Raw genomic sequence first — 15,527 nt, forward strand, 5'->3', positions numbered from 1 at the left:
GAAGGACTGAGGGAGGGAGAGAAATGAGTGGAGGGAGGGAGGGGAGTCCCTTGCTCTGGGACCTTGGCTCAGCCTGGCTGTGTTTCTCCTTTATATGTCCTTGAACATGCGGCAGAGAGAGAGAGAGAGAGAGAGAGAGAGAGAGAGAGAGAGAGAGAGAGAGAGAGAGAGAGAGAGAGAGAGAGAGAGAGTATAGGAGCATGGAGAAGAGTGAAAATAGATAGATCCAATAGTATTGATCACATCCTGTCTCCCATCCCCCTCATCTCTACTCACCATAACACAATGCAGCTGGATCAGCCAACACATCTTTATAATAGTAAGCACCTACACCATCTAGTGCACAGCTCTAGTACTGCCAGCAATACAACTGGAAATGTACATTATGTGAGTAATTGAAAAAGACTGCAAAGATAAAAAAAAAAAAAACACATTATGTGAGTGATTGAAAATGGCTGCAAACATAAAAAAAAAAAAAAACATCACGAGGACAGGAAACAAATGCAATAAAACTGAATGTAAAATGGAACTGTGAAACGTAAAATGCAGCTATGTACCTGCATGTGGATTGTACCGTCGACATGGCCAGAGATAAAGAGGGTAATTTTACTGGAAACCACTGTTAATGAAACCTAACCTAAGACAACAACTCCTGGTTGCACGGGCGAGCGTAAACAAACACCAGGCAGGAACGCCAGAGGGGGGAGCGAGAGAATAAAATCAGGTAAGCATGGCTGAGGAAGACAGGCAGCCTTAAATAAACCAATTAGTAAAATACATGGATACGTACCCGCGGGGACGAGTGTAGTGATAGGGGAACCTTGGCCACCCCAGTGTATAGTGCACAACGAAGCGTAGGACAGAGACTCAATCTGACAGGTATAGCGGCACTGCATAAACAGCACTTTTGTTTTGTAGTTTTATTACTGTGTTTTATTTTCCCTTTTCATTTCGACTTTGGTTTTCATTATTATTTTTGAGCACCTGTGAGTACACCTGAGTATACCTGTGTCGGTAACCCTATGGCCCTGATTACTGTTGCCGGTATACAGGCCACAGACAACAGCGCCCTCTGCAGGCTAAATCAAAAAGGAAATTAAACTAGGCACCTGTGCGGTGTTTTCAAGTACCGTCTTCTGTCTCCCGTGTCAGTGAGTGCCCGCACCCTTTCACAACATAAATTTCAAACAAAGGAAACACAAAGTGAAGGGAAGCTGAGCTGGTCTGTGTGAAATGACCTCTCTTGTGACACAGTGGCAATCAAAAGGATCATTTTTCTTGCACAACAAATTTGTCAATGACTATAACAATACTAATGACCACGACTGTAACTACTACTGATGTCAAGCCAGCTTACCGTCCGTGGGCGAGCTGTTGAGTCGGTGGCAGAGTTCGTACACGTCCCCGTAGCTCTCCTCCACTTTCTGGAGTGCCTCCGGCCCCCGCAGCTCCATGAGCTCCCGCAGCTCCTCCAGACTGCACCCGAACCCCCCGGCATGGCTGGCCTCGGCACCGCCGCCCCCCCGCTGAGCTTTCGGGTAGAACCCCACCGCGCTGTTCGCTAAATCACCCATCCTCCCTGCAGAGCAGCTGAAATACAGTCCTTCTTGACCCTTCCCTTTGTTGTAGTTTGTGAGTTTTGTGAGTTTGTGCGTTTGGAATAATTCAATGCATGAAATAACTTTTTGTGTTTTACTCCAGATTTTCTTTTTCTTTCTTACTTTATTATTATTATTATTATTATTATTATTATTATTATTATTATTATTATTATTAGTTTGTCTGTAATTTCTTTCGTTCAATTTCTTGTCAAAGAAAATACTTTGTTTGCCTTTATTGGAATTCGGTTCTCTTTCTCTTCCCCTCTATGTTTCTCCCCTCCCAGGCAGACAGGTGTGAGTCTCAGCTCTAGTAATGAGTGATGCTGGGAGTCTCAGCTCTAGTAGTGATGATGTGAGTCTCAGTTCTAGTAGTGATGCTGTGAGTCTCAGCTCTAGTAGTGACTGATGCTGGGAGTCTCAGCTCTAGTAGTGAGTGATGCTGTGAGTCTCAGCTCTAGTAGTGATGCTGTCAGTCTCAGCTCTAGTAGTGATGCTGTGAGTCTCAGCTCTAGCAGTGAGTGATGCTGTGAGTCTTAGTTCTAGTAGTGAGTGATGCTGTGAGTCTCTACTCTAGTAGTGATGCTGTGAGTCTCAGCTCTAGCAGTGAGTGATGCTGTGAGTCTCAGTTCTAGTAGTGAGTGATGCTGTGAGTCTCTGCTCTAGTAGTGAGTGATGCTGTGAGTCTCAGCTCTAGTAATGAGTGATGCTGTGAGACTCAGCTCTAGTAGTGAGTGATGCTGTGAGTCTCAGCTCTAGTAATGAGTGATGCTGTGAGTCTCAGCTCTAGTAGTGATGCTGTGAGTCTCAGCTTTAGTAATGAGTGATGCTGTGAGTCTCAGCTCTAGTAGTGATGCTATCTCAGCTCTAGTAGTGATGCTGTGAGTCTCAGCTCTAGTAATGAGTGATGCTGTGAGTCTCAGCTCTAGTAGTGAGTGATGCTGTGAGTCTCAGCTCTAGTAGTGATGCTGTGAGTATCAGCTCTAGTAGTGATGTGGTGAGTCTCAGCTCTAGTAGTGATGCTGTGAGTCTCAGCTCTAGTAGTGAGTGATGCTGTGAGTCTCAGCTCTAATAGTGATGCTCTGAGTCTCTAGTAGTGAGTGATGCTGTTGTGTGTGGTCTTGATAAGAAGGGTTCCGTTGTGTTCCTGGCTGCCGCTAGATGGTTCCCAATCCATGGGAAGTGTCGGTCTAGTCCAGGGGCTACCTTGAATGCCAGTCTTCAGTTTGTTGGGGGTATCGGGTCAGGGCTGGGGTCAAAGGTCAGGGGTGAGCACACCTGGAATCTCTGCAGCTCTGCTGAACCCTGAAACAGGAATAAGAATCAATCAGCTTTCATCAGGAAATTCAGAAACAAAAGCATTCAGAGAAATCTGAGGCTGATTAAACTACAGCTGCGTTTTATACACCTGTAAAAATTCAAAACCAGGTTGCTTCCGAATGGCTCATCCAGTAAAGGCACTCCACATGGAGTGCAGGATGCGCCCTATAGCCTGGAGGTTGGGAGTTCCCAGGGGGTGGCGCACAATTGGCCGAGCGCCGCCCGGGTGGGGAGGGTCTAGGTCGGCCAGGGTGTCCTCGGCTCACCGCACACCAGCGAACCCTGTAGACTGGCCGGGCAATGGCAGCGCTGCCTGTAAGCTATCCAGAGCTGCATGGGTCTCTGACGCTGTAGCTCCAAAGTGGTTGCCGTGCCATTTTTAATAGTGTTCAGGAGTCACGTGTAAATGTGTCTGCAGTCTTCAGGTTGTTATTTGTTTGAGGGTAACTCTGCAGATTTCGGTTTTCTTATTTTCTAAAGTCTGACGTGAGGGCTTAGTACTAAGAGAACCACTCCTATAAAACCAGGATGACACACTCTAGAAATGTCAAGTTTAAAACACAAGTTAGCTACCAGTATATGTGAATTAATATTATAGCAAACGTGTACTTTTAAGGATATGCAACTTAATATCGAACATAAATGGAACAATACACAATCTTTCTGGCAATGTGGAGAAATACAGGACTCCAAGGTGTAAGTATTTATTTTATTAATAACTGCATAGCGTTATTAACCATTGATGCTTTAAAAAAAAAAACACAACTAAAAATGCATCTATGTACAGGCAGTTTTATCTGATCTACGCAATTTTATTTTAAGTGTGTGTGTGTGTGTGTGTGTGTGTGTGTGTGTGTGTGTGTGTGTGTGTGTGTGTGTATATATATATATATATATATATATATATATAAACTGTACAGTACTTTGAGATGCTTTGTAAGCACTTTATAAAATAAAGATTATTATTATTTTATATGTTACATATTGTTACCAATATTTCAGTTTAGCCTAGAATAAATAAAACATTTCTGATGATACGATTAAGAAAGACATAGCCTTTTGTTTTCAACATACTGTAACTGATGAATACAGTATTTTTCAATGGTTGCCTACATGTCTTTTATAATATAAATGTATATACTGCTATATGCTGTTGGTTTGCACAGTACCTTCCCTGCAATGGAAATGCATTCAGTCTCGTATATTTCAAATCAGTGTGAAGTCATCTACATTTAGACAAATGCATAATCTACTGTTCATTTGCAGACATTACAATAAACTGCCAGACGGCGAACAGACTAAAGTCTAAAACTCTGAAAATCACATCCAAATCCAATGTAACCTTATGGAGGTTTTAGTCGTCTGTGTGCTGAAACAGCACCCCTGATCGTCTAGAAACGTCAACTTAGAGTAGCCAAGTTGGAAAATCACGGCTCTGACACGGCTGTCTAAGATAAAACGTGACTTTAGATGTCTGACTCAAATTTAGTTACCTTTGAAAATTTATCCCACAGTCTCCCTCGCCCCAGATTCTCATCCACTATATTACATGGGCTAAAGAGGGAACCCTTATCCTATACTAGAGAAATGCTGTGCTTGTAAAAGAGAGAGAATGAGAAAGAGAGAGGGGGGAAATGGGAAGACTGTACGAAGGAGGGGTTAGATAGATAGACAGATAGATAGATAGATAGATAGAGAGATCTCAATAATATTTCAGAAGCAGCATCACTGCTGTTTACTATCAGAGAACAGAGAACACCATGGATACCCCCTCTCCACCTCCCCTTCATCCCCTCCTACACCATCCACCTCCCCTTCACCCCCTGCCCCCTACACCCCTCTCCACCGCAGCTTCACCCCCCTGATGAGGGGGGGGGGGGGGGTTTGAATTGTGACCCTCTCTTCTGCTGGGGGCAGTGGGTAGAAGGTGGGTGGTGGAGGTGATGGTGTACAGAGTAGGCTGTGAAGTCTGCATAGAGACACTGCTCCCTCCTCTGTTGTCTGTGTTGCTATGGTGTTCCCACCTCAGTTTGCCTTCCTGTGTCTTTCTGGTTCTCATGGAAACTAGCTCATGCTTCGTTTTCAGCTCTGTGGATTGTTCAGTTTGTGTTCAGCGTTCACCACCCTCCAATTCCTGCACACAATCAGAAGGATTCATCTCCCTGTTTCAGGACTCTTAATCACAGACCCCATTTGCAATGTAAAGAAACCTTCAATATTAAGACCTTTTGTTTTAATGTATCAAACCACTGGGGGAAATATACATATATGTTTTTTCTTTATTTTTATATAGCGCCTTTCATAGTGGACCACCATCACAAAGCGCTTTACAAGATTCGAGACTAAGGTGTGTGAGCTACTTACAAGAACATCTCATTCGAAAGACGCAGCACAAGGAGGTTCAGTGACTCGCTCAGGGTCACGCACAGTGAGTCAGTGGCTGAGCTGGGATTTGAACCAGGGTTCTCCTGGTTACAAGCCTGTTTCTTTAACCACTGTACCACACAGCCTCCTATACATTTTAAATTAATTCTCCGTCTCTCTGCATCACCCAACCCCCCTGACTGGAACTCAGGCCTCCAGAGGAAGGTGAGAGGCTGTTTGCTGATGCAATGGCTCGTAGGAGTGCTCAACTCACACAGATGTTACAGAAATCCAATTTTCTTCTCATTATGTAATTTGCCTGTGGGAGTGCTCTGATGCCTTCTTATTGACTTACGTCCTGTTTTCTTTGACAGAAGAAATGTTTTTTTTTTTGTTTTTTTTTTATTATAAATCATGTATGAGAAGTCAACAAATTACCTCTTAGGATTTGTCAATGTTCCAGTCCCTTTATGACCTTGTGTATAGATGGTATCGTTCTAAAGTTGAGAAACAGCACTTCTTAATAGCCACTGCTGCGCACAATGAGATTTTCTGTGGTTTATAGTAAGATAGCACATTAGAACAGAAAGGAGATTAAGGAGAGTTCACAGTCCCTACGCCTCTTTTCACAGGATATCTTCCCAGTTCACCTCAGCAGTGTCTTCTGCCTCATGCTACTGTCTGTCAGCATGTCGGTCAATAGGGGAAGCAGCCGGTTGGTTAGGTGATGCAATGGGGGCCTCCAAGAAAGTGCAGCACCATCTAAAAGCACAGCTTGCAGGGTCCTTTAACCCAGTCGACTACCAGATATCACACTTTGAAATGCATACATGTTTATAACAAGAGACACCCACATACTATGGGCTCTATTCTGATGATGAAAAGAATTCAATCGCAAAAGCAGTGGGTAAAGTCAATTAATAAGAGGAGGCCATTCAGCCCATCTTGCTTGTTTGGTTTTTAGCAGCTTATGGATCCCAGAATCTCATCAAGAAGCTTCTTGAAGGATCCCAGGGCATCAGCTTAGACAACATTACTTGGGAGTTGGTTCCAGACTCCCACAGTTCTCTGTTTAAAAAAGTACCTCCTATTTTCTGTTCTGAATGCCCCTTTGTCTAATCTCCTTGTTTCTTTTTGTCAGGTCGAAAAAGTCCCCTGGGTCGACATTGTCAATCAATACCTTTTAGGATTTTGAATGCTTGAATCAGATCACTGCGTCGTCTTCTTTGCTCAAGACTGAACAGATTCAATTATTTTAAACTGTCTGCATATGACATGCCTTTTATTAAACCTGGAATAATTCTGGTCGCTCTTCTTTGCACTCTTTCTAGAGCAGCAATATCCTTTTTGTAGTGAGGTGACCTGAACTGAACACAGTATTCCAGATGAGGTCTTACTAATGCATTGTACAGTTTTAACATTACTTCCCTTGATTTAAATTCAACACTTTTCATTATATATCCGAGCATCATCTTGGCCATTTTATAGCTTCCCCACATTGTCAGACATTTACATTAGAATATTTTTGACAAATCGAATATGGCTGCCGATCGATGTGACCAATCAACTTCTCTTGAACAAAACTGTATCTAGGGCATGATGGTAAATGGTGCCCCAAGTTTCAGAGCTCTACCATAAGCGGTTTTGGATAAGATTTTGTTAAAATTTGTTAAAAATTCTTGAAAAATCCAATATCACCTCGGTTTTCACTCGGAAACAACTTCCCAAAGGCCTCTACCACCCTACCAAGTTTCATGAGTTTTTGTACAACTGTGTTGATTTTATAGACATTTGAAAAAAACAAGAGAGGAAGAAATATATATATATATATATATATATATATATATATATATATATATATATATATATATATATATATATTATTATATATTTGTATTAATTTGAAAGGAATGTTATTAGATCAATAAAAAACAATTGTGTTTTGTCAACACTTTAGAAAGAGGATCGAGCCTATCTTGTGGCTGCTTATACGGACACAACAAAAAACAACGAATTTATTGAATATATTTGAAGCGGAACAACAATAACTGACTGATCAGGCTGTGTGCAGTTGTTTGATTTCAACTTTGGGCGGATTGATTTGGAACAGTGATTAAACATAGTTTGAAAGATAACATGCAAGGTCCTTTATCTGAGATTTAAGTCCTTGTATTGACCAATCAGGTTTAAGGAAATCTCTGATCCATTTTCTAGTTTGTTATAATGTGTCAAACTAGTTAAGCTTGTACATTCTCAGGCAACCAACCCGATATCTTGTTTCAGGTCTGCATATAGTAGTCTTATTTCAATCATGGAAACAAAGCAAATACATTGTGTCAGGTTTACACAGCAGTTAACTTGTTTACAGTAGAACTGGATACACACACACAAACACACACACACACACACACACACACACACACACACACACACAGCACTAGCGACAACCAGGGAAAGGAAGGACAGACGCACACACACAGACACAGAAGTGGCACTTTTTTATTCATGTATTTGGTTATTATTAATTTCTTATTAGTTTCTTTTGTCTTAGTTTTTTTCTTTTACTTTTCTTGCTTTCATTCCCTTTCCCTGTCAGTACAAACGCACGCAGTTGCTGCTTTATACAGTTGCTGTTTCTAGTGTGTGCAATTGCTAAAGTTCCTGAATGTGCCACTAAATAAACCTAGTTTCAGCTGGTCTTAACACAGAGCTCAATTGTCTATTTGGAACCTCATTGCACTGTCATCAGAATCGTTTCAGCGAATATGTTAATGATACCACGCCCTGAAATGTATGCCTACACGTGACAATGGGGCAAACGCTCTATAAATGGTTGGTGGTGATGGCAGGCCAGGAAGCAAGTAGACAGGAGAGTGGAGTAGTGAATTACGCTGTTGCACCAGTTTATTATAAATGAACAAAATAAAAGGTTTAAACATGAAACACTTGAACACAAAACAAAATGGCACGCCGGCCAAACAAAGAGACAATCAAACAGTGGACAAAACGAACAAGTATCAGCATGCGGAGCAATTGTTATTATTGGTGTTTTTATTCTTAACTCTCTCCCATTCTCTCCTCACTGAATACCCAACCCCGAGTGAGTGAAACACTGCATCTTTTATGCAGCTGTACCGAGACTCGATTGCTAATCAATTGAATTGTGCTCTCGGTACATCTGCACGTGAAGTAATTGTGCCATCCCTATACAACTATATATTTTAAATCACTTGTGATAACCCACACTCGGTGCACCAATACATACATACATATAACAAACAACATAAAACACAAAACACAAAATACACACAGGGGCGGGGCACCCCACCACATGATGCAAGACATGTCTTCAGAGTACTATTTACTTATTTACTTGTACTATTTATCTTGGCAGACGCTAAAATTTAAGAGCAGCTCCTGAACTCACCCTAACATAGACTTGCCAAAAAATTATTCAGAGATATTATTGAAACGAGAAGTAACTGAGTCAAGCAGACTCACTTCTCTAGGTCACCTAGGCCATGTCTTCAGGTTCATGTTGCTGTCTGAAAGCATGTCAGTCAAAAGGGGAAGCAGCTGATCGGTTAACAAAAGGAAGGAAGCGATTGAAGGGGTGGTGACCCAGGGACAGTGCAACACTATCTAAAAACATGGCTCGCAAATTTCTTTAACAGATATCATGCATCTGTTTCAAAGCTGCACATTTCAGAATTGTCTCGCTAATGGAAGTGCAAAGCAGGTAAGATTCAGCCACTTATTTTTCCAGATACAACTACTTTGAGAGCTCTGGATATAGGACAGTATTTTGTGCTGAAGAATTGCGGTAGATTTCTTTCTCTTTTACACTCCCCCTTTCACGAAACATTCCTGTCATTACAGAACGCATTGGAAACTCAGGGTGTTAATTAGGTCTCAGCTAAAAATACCTCCTCCAAGCAAATCTCACCCAATACCCACTGAAGATACTGTAGCACAGTGATGCAAACCATACCCTACATGATCCTTAATGGCAGCCAGAGAGACAATGCCATGGCAAACACACAGGGCACTACAATGGTGCTGTGTTACAAGTTAGGGCAGCTCCAATGGGGTGAGGCTGGTAGAATGGGAACACAGCATGCTAACATCATGACAAATTTAGGTTCTCGACTGGTAGCTGCTACTAAATGCTGAATAGGGGGAGTGCACAGCAGCTGTAATTTTCGCCCTCTCTGCAGCAGTAGCACCTGCAAGTGTGCAAATGGAAAAATCTCAAGACAAAATCATAGTTGCAGAGGGGTATTTAAAAAACCTCACAATCTAGCTTTTGGGAGTCTTGTAGAAACTGCAGTTTCCCCTAGAGTTGAAAAAGGCTGTTAGTTAAGTGCGGCTGAACAGTAATGGGGGAAGCAGAAACAGGCATTGAGAATGAAGGGGAACACATACTATAGGGTATTAAACAGGGGAGAGGCAACATATGGTGGGATATCCCTTATGAATCCCTGGTGAACTAAATCAATGTTGCAATGAAGAAAATACTACATTTTAAAGTACTGACCACTAGGGGGTGTAATAAAAGGTAATTGTCAGTGATCCACAAACTCTAAAATCTTACAGGAGAGCAATCCAGTTCAAACTGAACGATCTTACAGGACAACAACTACTGAGGAGCAGATCACACCCACAGCGGCACATTCATAATCAGAGCTATTAGTGAGTCAACAGTATTACAGAATAGAATAGAATACCAATTAGCAGTGAAATGTTTCATTACAATTTGCAAAGCGGTTCTCCTGATTTTTGCTAAATGAAATTGTGGCTGATGTAAAGACTTATGGACGGATATACGGACAGACAGACACCTCCAGACTTTTAAAAGGAAATGCCAGATGCATTGGCTCACATTTGAGTACCAATCACTGCTCTTCCAGTGTCTCACGTTGTTTCAACGTTAGCTCAAAGTTGAAGTGTAGCCCTGAAATATCCGCAGGATAATTTCATAAATATTCTTCACTAAGCTTATTAACAAATTACTATTAAATTTTTTTTAAATTGACTTTACTGTAATGTGTGTGTTTTTCATACAGGGAAATCTGAGAGCTCTGACACGGTAAGACACAAGATGGGTTCATATGGGTGCACTTCTCTCCCACTCAGATTTTAATGATCAAGCCATCAGTCCAGTGGTACTTCATAATGAACTTCTAGTAGTGATAGGCACCAATATCGATATGATATTGATATTGTTCGATATCGATAATCATTTTCATATTGCGATATTGTGGGATTTTAACATTTTTGCTTGATCAATAACTTTTTGGATGAAACTTGAGAGCTTTTGTTGAGATACACATGGTGTATCTAACTACTAAGCTAGTTTTAACAATAATATCAATTTGCTATGCTGTAATGGATTTATTTTTAAATAGAAGAATGGACACAGTTTTCAGAAATATCACACACCACACACACGCTCCATAAAGAGATGACAGCTCGGAGAGACATGCTTTTTTTTGCTAATACTGCTACAATACTAACACAGTATCGTCAAGTTTATTTTATATTGATACAATAACCCTGTACATAAAAACACTGTCAGCTTTGTAAGCACAAAAACCCTGTGCACAAAGGAATTATTGAAGCATTTTACTTCACTGATTGGCATTGAGGTACCAAATGCCATTTGCATTCTGCATCAAGTTTGGCACTATTGGTTGTTTGTAGGGTGCTACTCCATGGATATTATGAAGCAAAGGATCAGTAAGTTATCGCTTTTCATATGTAAATATCTGTTAATGTCTGTTATGTCAATGTTGTGTTTCTGTATGTTGGGAGAATATATGAGAGTATTATTGATATCGATGCCACATTTTCTTTTTTTTAAATTTAGAATCTCCAATTATCTTACCACCAATTTTCCTCGTTCACTAAATATTGGTCTCTCTGATTAGGGAGTCTCGTCTTTAAACATCTGCTGAAGACAGATCCCACACTCAGATACTATCAATTTACTCCCAAAGCAGAATCACTGTGTGGGACAATTGTTCTTCATTTTACCCCCCAAAACATGTTTCTGTGATGGTGAATGACAACACATTGGATTATGTAGCAGTCTTAAAAAGCTTTACCATTGTTATGGTTCCATTTACAATACAGTGAAATAACATTTAGATCCTACTGGGACTCGATTTGAAATCAAACTTGTGCATTTCCATCAGCAGCTCAATGAGATCAAATCCAATTCAAAAGGACTACTGCCTGCCTGCCTGTCTGTCTGTCTGCCTGCCTCTCTGCATATCTGCCTGCCTGCCTGTCTGCCTGCCCCAGATAGGATTGTGAGTTGGCTGAACTCAATCCCTCCACACTGATGGTGGACATTTCCTAGGTCCAATGCGCTAGAAAGAGGCTGTAAGGTACTGTATAGGCTGTGAATATATTATACTGTTATATTATAGGTTCCTGAATTCACATATAAACAGCATTTCTATAAAATGCAGCTGATCTTTGACTCATGCTGTAATGTCTGGCTGCAGATTGGACTATAGCTTTAATGACTGGCTTCATAGTGCAGATGGAAATGCAGTAGTCTAGTTTCATCTGTCATTCTTTAAAAAACTTTTACTGGGTCACCTCTCTTTCTCCTCACTGTATTCCTAAACTGGGTTACTGTGGCTCCTAACTAGGACAGCATCGAATACCCTGCAGACCACAAACAGAAGCATTCCAACACAAATCTATTATTATCACTCTGCAGCATACGATCTGCTTAGAGGAGTCCCACCCAAACCCACTTCCTTACCTCTTACTAGCGTTATTAACATGATTACTGCCCACCTTTAAAAGAGTGCTAACCATCTTCAAAATCCATTCCCTTACCTCTTATTAGCAATGGTAACATTATCACTGATCCCCATTGTATTGTGCTGAGAATCTCTGGCTTCTTCACTTGTTTTATGTTAATTTGGAATATTTCAAACACAGCGCTGTAGGCAAACTGCTGCATCTTGGTATTTGTTGCTGTAGGTCACATCATTGCAGAGGGTCTGAACTACAACACAGTATGAATTGATTGAAAGAGAATGGATTTCAAAGATTTGCTTAGCAATAATGTTGCCAGTGATAAGAGGGAACAAAAAGCAACTCAACACCTTCTTGCCTATCGACCCAAAGACAGATTTAGCAGGTATTTTAAAAAGAATTGTCCATTTGAGAGCTGCATATTGAATGGAAGAATGTGCACAACCCACTGAAAACACATAAAAAGGAACGTCCCATAGCCCTCAAACACACACCACACCGACAAAGGCAGTAGTTTGGCTGGATGACCTACCTATACAGCATCCCAAGATCCACTCAATAAGACAAGAAATAGATACTGCAAAAGGGAAAATATCTCTACATTAAAAATACAGTATATCATGCCAAACTATTAAACATCATGACAAACATTTGAACTAGTTGTCTTTCCCAATGTCACTGAATTTATTAAGATTCCTTTAGCATGAATAGAGCATGTACAAACCAGGTCAGAAATGTGGCTTGTTACAGGGTCACTGCTGATACATGGGTAGGCAGCTGTCTCGGGGTTTGTCTTTTTGTTTTTAGTTCAGTGCTGCTTGGCTTAGATTTCAGAACCATGGACAGGGTTTTCAGAACACTGATTTCAGCACCATGGACAGGGCATTCAGAACACTGCCCATTGAAACACGCTGCAGGCATGGGGCAGGGAGATAGATTGCACAGACACACACACACACACACAGGCAGGCGGTCTTGCTCTAGCTCGACAGGATGCCCTTACAATGCCCCTGACTCGGTTAGCGGGGTCTGCTGCAATACACCTCCCTTCCCCCCTCCCGAGAAATAATGGGAGAAAATGTCATTGGCGACTTCAGAACATCCTTGACACCGCAACCGAGCATGGAATCCCGCCTACCAGAGGCGCCGACCAACCGCGGCAAAGGTCTACCTCTTACGTCACAGAGAAGGACTAATGGGGGGGGGGGGGGGGGGAGGAGCTAAGGGTTAGACCATCTCTATTGCTGTAGGAACCTCCCCTACCCTGCAGTCAAGAAAATTGAGAAAAAAAAAAAAAAAATCTTTCTCCGGTATATAGCAATGCAGCAATATGTTGTTATCAGCGAAATCATTCGGGGAGAGAAGAATGCAGTGAGAGAGAGAGAGAGAGAGAGAGAGAGAGAGAGAGAGAGAGAGAGAGAGAGAGAGAGAGAGAGAGAGAGAGACTTTAGTGCGGTTGTATAACCTTACAGACTATTTTCTTGTATTATTTTGACTCAATAATGTGTCCTTATAAACAACCTTCAAATATGCCCCCCCCCCCCCAAACAAAAAAAAACACACAGGGGTGGGGGGGGGGGGGGATCCCCTAGCTCCCTAGCACCCCTCACTGAAGACCTGATCATTAAATTGGAAAAAAATCAGCGCTGGGCAAAGCCCAGCGTACTCGTTCAAGCATTTATCCCATTGTACAACAACGACTGAAAAGTTTCCTGGGGGGGGGGGGGGGGGGTAAAATTTATAGTAAATCTAGTTATTCAATAAGGTACTAAATTTTGGATTAAAAAGGTCGCGATAAATATTTATTGGACCGATTTAGTTGTACCTGGCTAAATCAAAATTATCAGAACTATTTAATATGATAACTTCATTACTTAATTATATTTTTGAATTATATAATAACGTAAAATAATAATTCGTCATTTATTATTAAGCATATATTATATAATATATATTATATATATATAATATATATATATATATATATATATATATATATATATATATATATATATATTATAATATATATATAAGCGACAATAAACACTACAAATAAATAAAAAGAAAATAGAAATGTAGCAAAGAACTTAAGGAAACCAAACGGCTGTACAACCCCGAGCCCGTCCCGGATGCTCTTGAACGACACACGTATCAGTGTGCGCCTCTGTAACCGAGTTTGCACTCTGATTGAATATTTTATTTGACCTGATTTTTTTTTTTTTTTGTTCCCCCCCCCGCAGCATCATCGCACAGCAGCAGCATTTGAAACGCAAACACTGTCCAGGCGACCGACCCTTGCATTGAAATGATTCAATTAACAAAAACACACACACACACACACACGAAATCCCAACCACGAATCTGTCAGCAAGGGGCAAGCTCTCTGAATTCGGTCAATACACCTACCTAGAGAAAACATGCCAGAGATACTTTTCGAAACTCTTGTTAAAAACACAGGATCAATAAATAAATACATCATGTTGTACTTACCGGGCCATGATCTGTAGAAGACGATGTTAAGACTGACACAGGAATTCAATTTTGTGTCCAATAAAAAACAAAAAAGGGGGGGGGAAATGACAGTTGTGTCTACAAAAAACTAAAGAAAATAGCTATATTCGTATATTTATATAAATACACACGCACAAATAGATATACATATAGGTATATATCATTTGGAATATCTATGTGCTTTTCCAGCTAGTTAAAGCGCAGAACTGCAGGAGATGTGAGTCTACATGCTGCTCCCGAACACAACGCCAGTCTCTTCTTGGTGTTCCATCTGCAGAACGCAACAAGGTGTTCTATCGTCTGCAGAATGCAACATCCGAGAGAGATCGAGCGCGGGGGGGGGGGGGGGGGGGGGGGGGCAGGGGGGGGGGGATGCGCATCGACACCGCCTTCTAAAAACACACTGACAGCACCCCAGTCCCGCTCAGGCACCGCTCCGCGTCACAGGACAGCTACCTAGACGGGTATATTTAGAAATGCGTGGATGGTGAGCTCGTGGGTGGGGGGATAGTTGGCCGGTCAGGTATTTGGTTGTCGCCCCCTGTAAAGCGAGTTGGTCCGTTCCCGGTATGAACCTTATGCCTCTGTGTTGTGGGTACCACACACAGCTCAGGTTATTGCAATAGCTGCAGTTCCAAATAGCTGTGCAAAGAGAGCACGGTCTCCTCTTTCTCACTCAAGAGGGCCGTAGCCAGCCATGAAAAGTCAACTAGGCACTTGCTCGTGCCTCGTGCTCCCCCCGTGCCCCCCCCACCCCCCCCCCCCCCCCCCCCCCCCCCCCCCCAAGTTTTTGGAACGGAAGAAAAAATAACAGGACATTATTTTATGTTGTTTATTGAAATAAAAAAAAAGTTTATGTAAGTTTTTTTTTCTGGAATAATTAGCTATTATAGAATGCTGGATGCCTGAGGTTCTATATTTGTGACCTGTGTGGTTTTGCACTGTGCAAATAAGCAA

General features: G+C 41.5%; 1 protein-coding gene across 5 annotated transcripts in view; it reads right to left on the bottom strand.

Moving 5' to 3' along the window:
• Positions 1-14,837, bottom strand: part of atp2b3b (ATPase plasma membrane Ca2+ transporting 3b) — a 56,429-nt gene extending 41,592 nt beyond the window's left edge. For 2 of the 5 annotated variants that reach the window (XM_041236978.1, XM_041236977.1), the window contains exons 1-2: positions 14,550-14,837; positions 1,358-2,903 (exon numbers count right to left, since the gene is read on the bottom strand). In XM_041236978.1, the coding sequence (XP_041092912.1) occupies positions 1,358-1,574 (217 nt within the window). In that variant the 5' untranslated portion in view covers positions 1,575-2,903; positions 14,550-14,837. Of the gene's footprint in view, positions 1-1,357; positions 2,904-14,549 lie in introns of those variants that run through there. The other 3 variants (XM_041236979.1, XM_041236974.1, XM_041236976.1) reach the window with 3 other exon arrangements.
• Between the last annotated feature and the right edge of the window lie 690 nt (positions 14,838-15,527).

Source organism: Polyodon spathula, chromosome 43 (genome assembly GCF_017654505.1).
Source record: "Polyodon spathula isolate WHYD16114869_AA chromosome 43, ASM1765450v1, whole genome shotgun sequence".
NCBI classification, from domain to species: Eukaryota; Metazoa; Chordata; class Actinopteri; order Acipenseriformes; family Polyodontidae; genus Polyodon; species Polyodon spathula.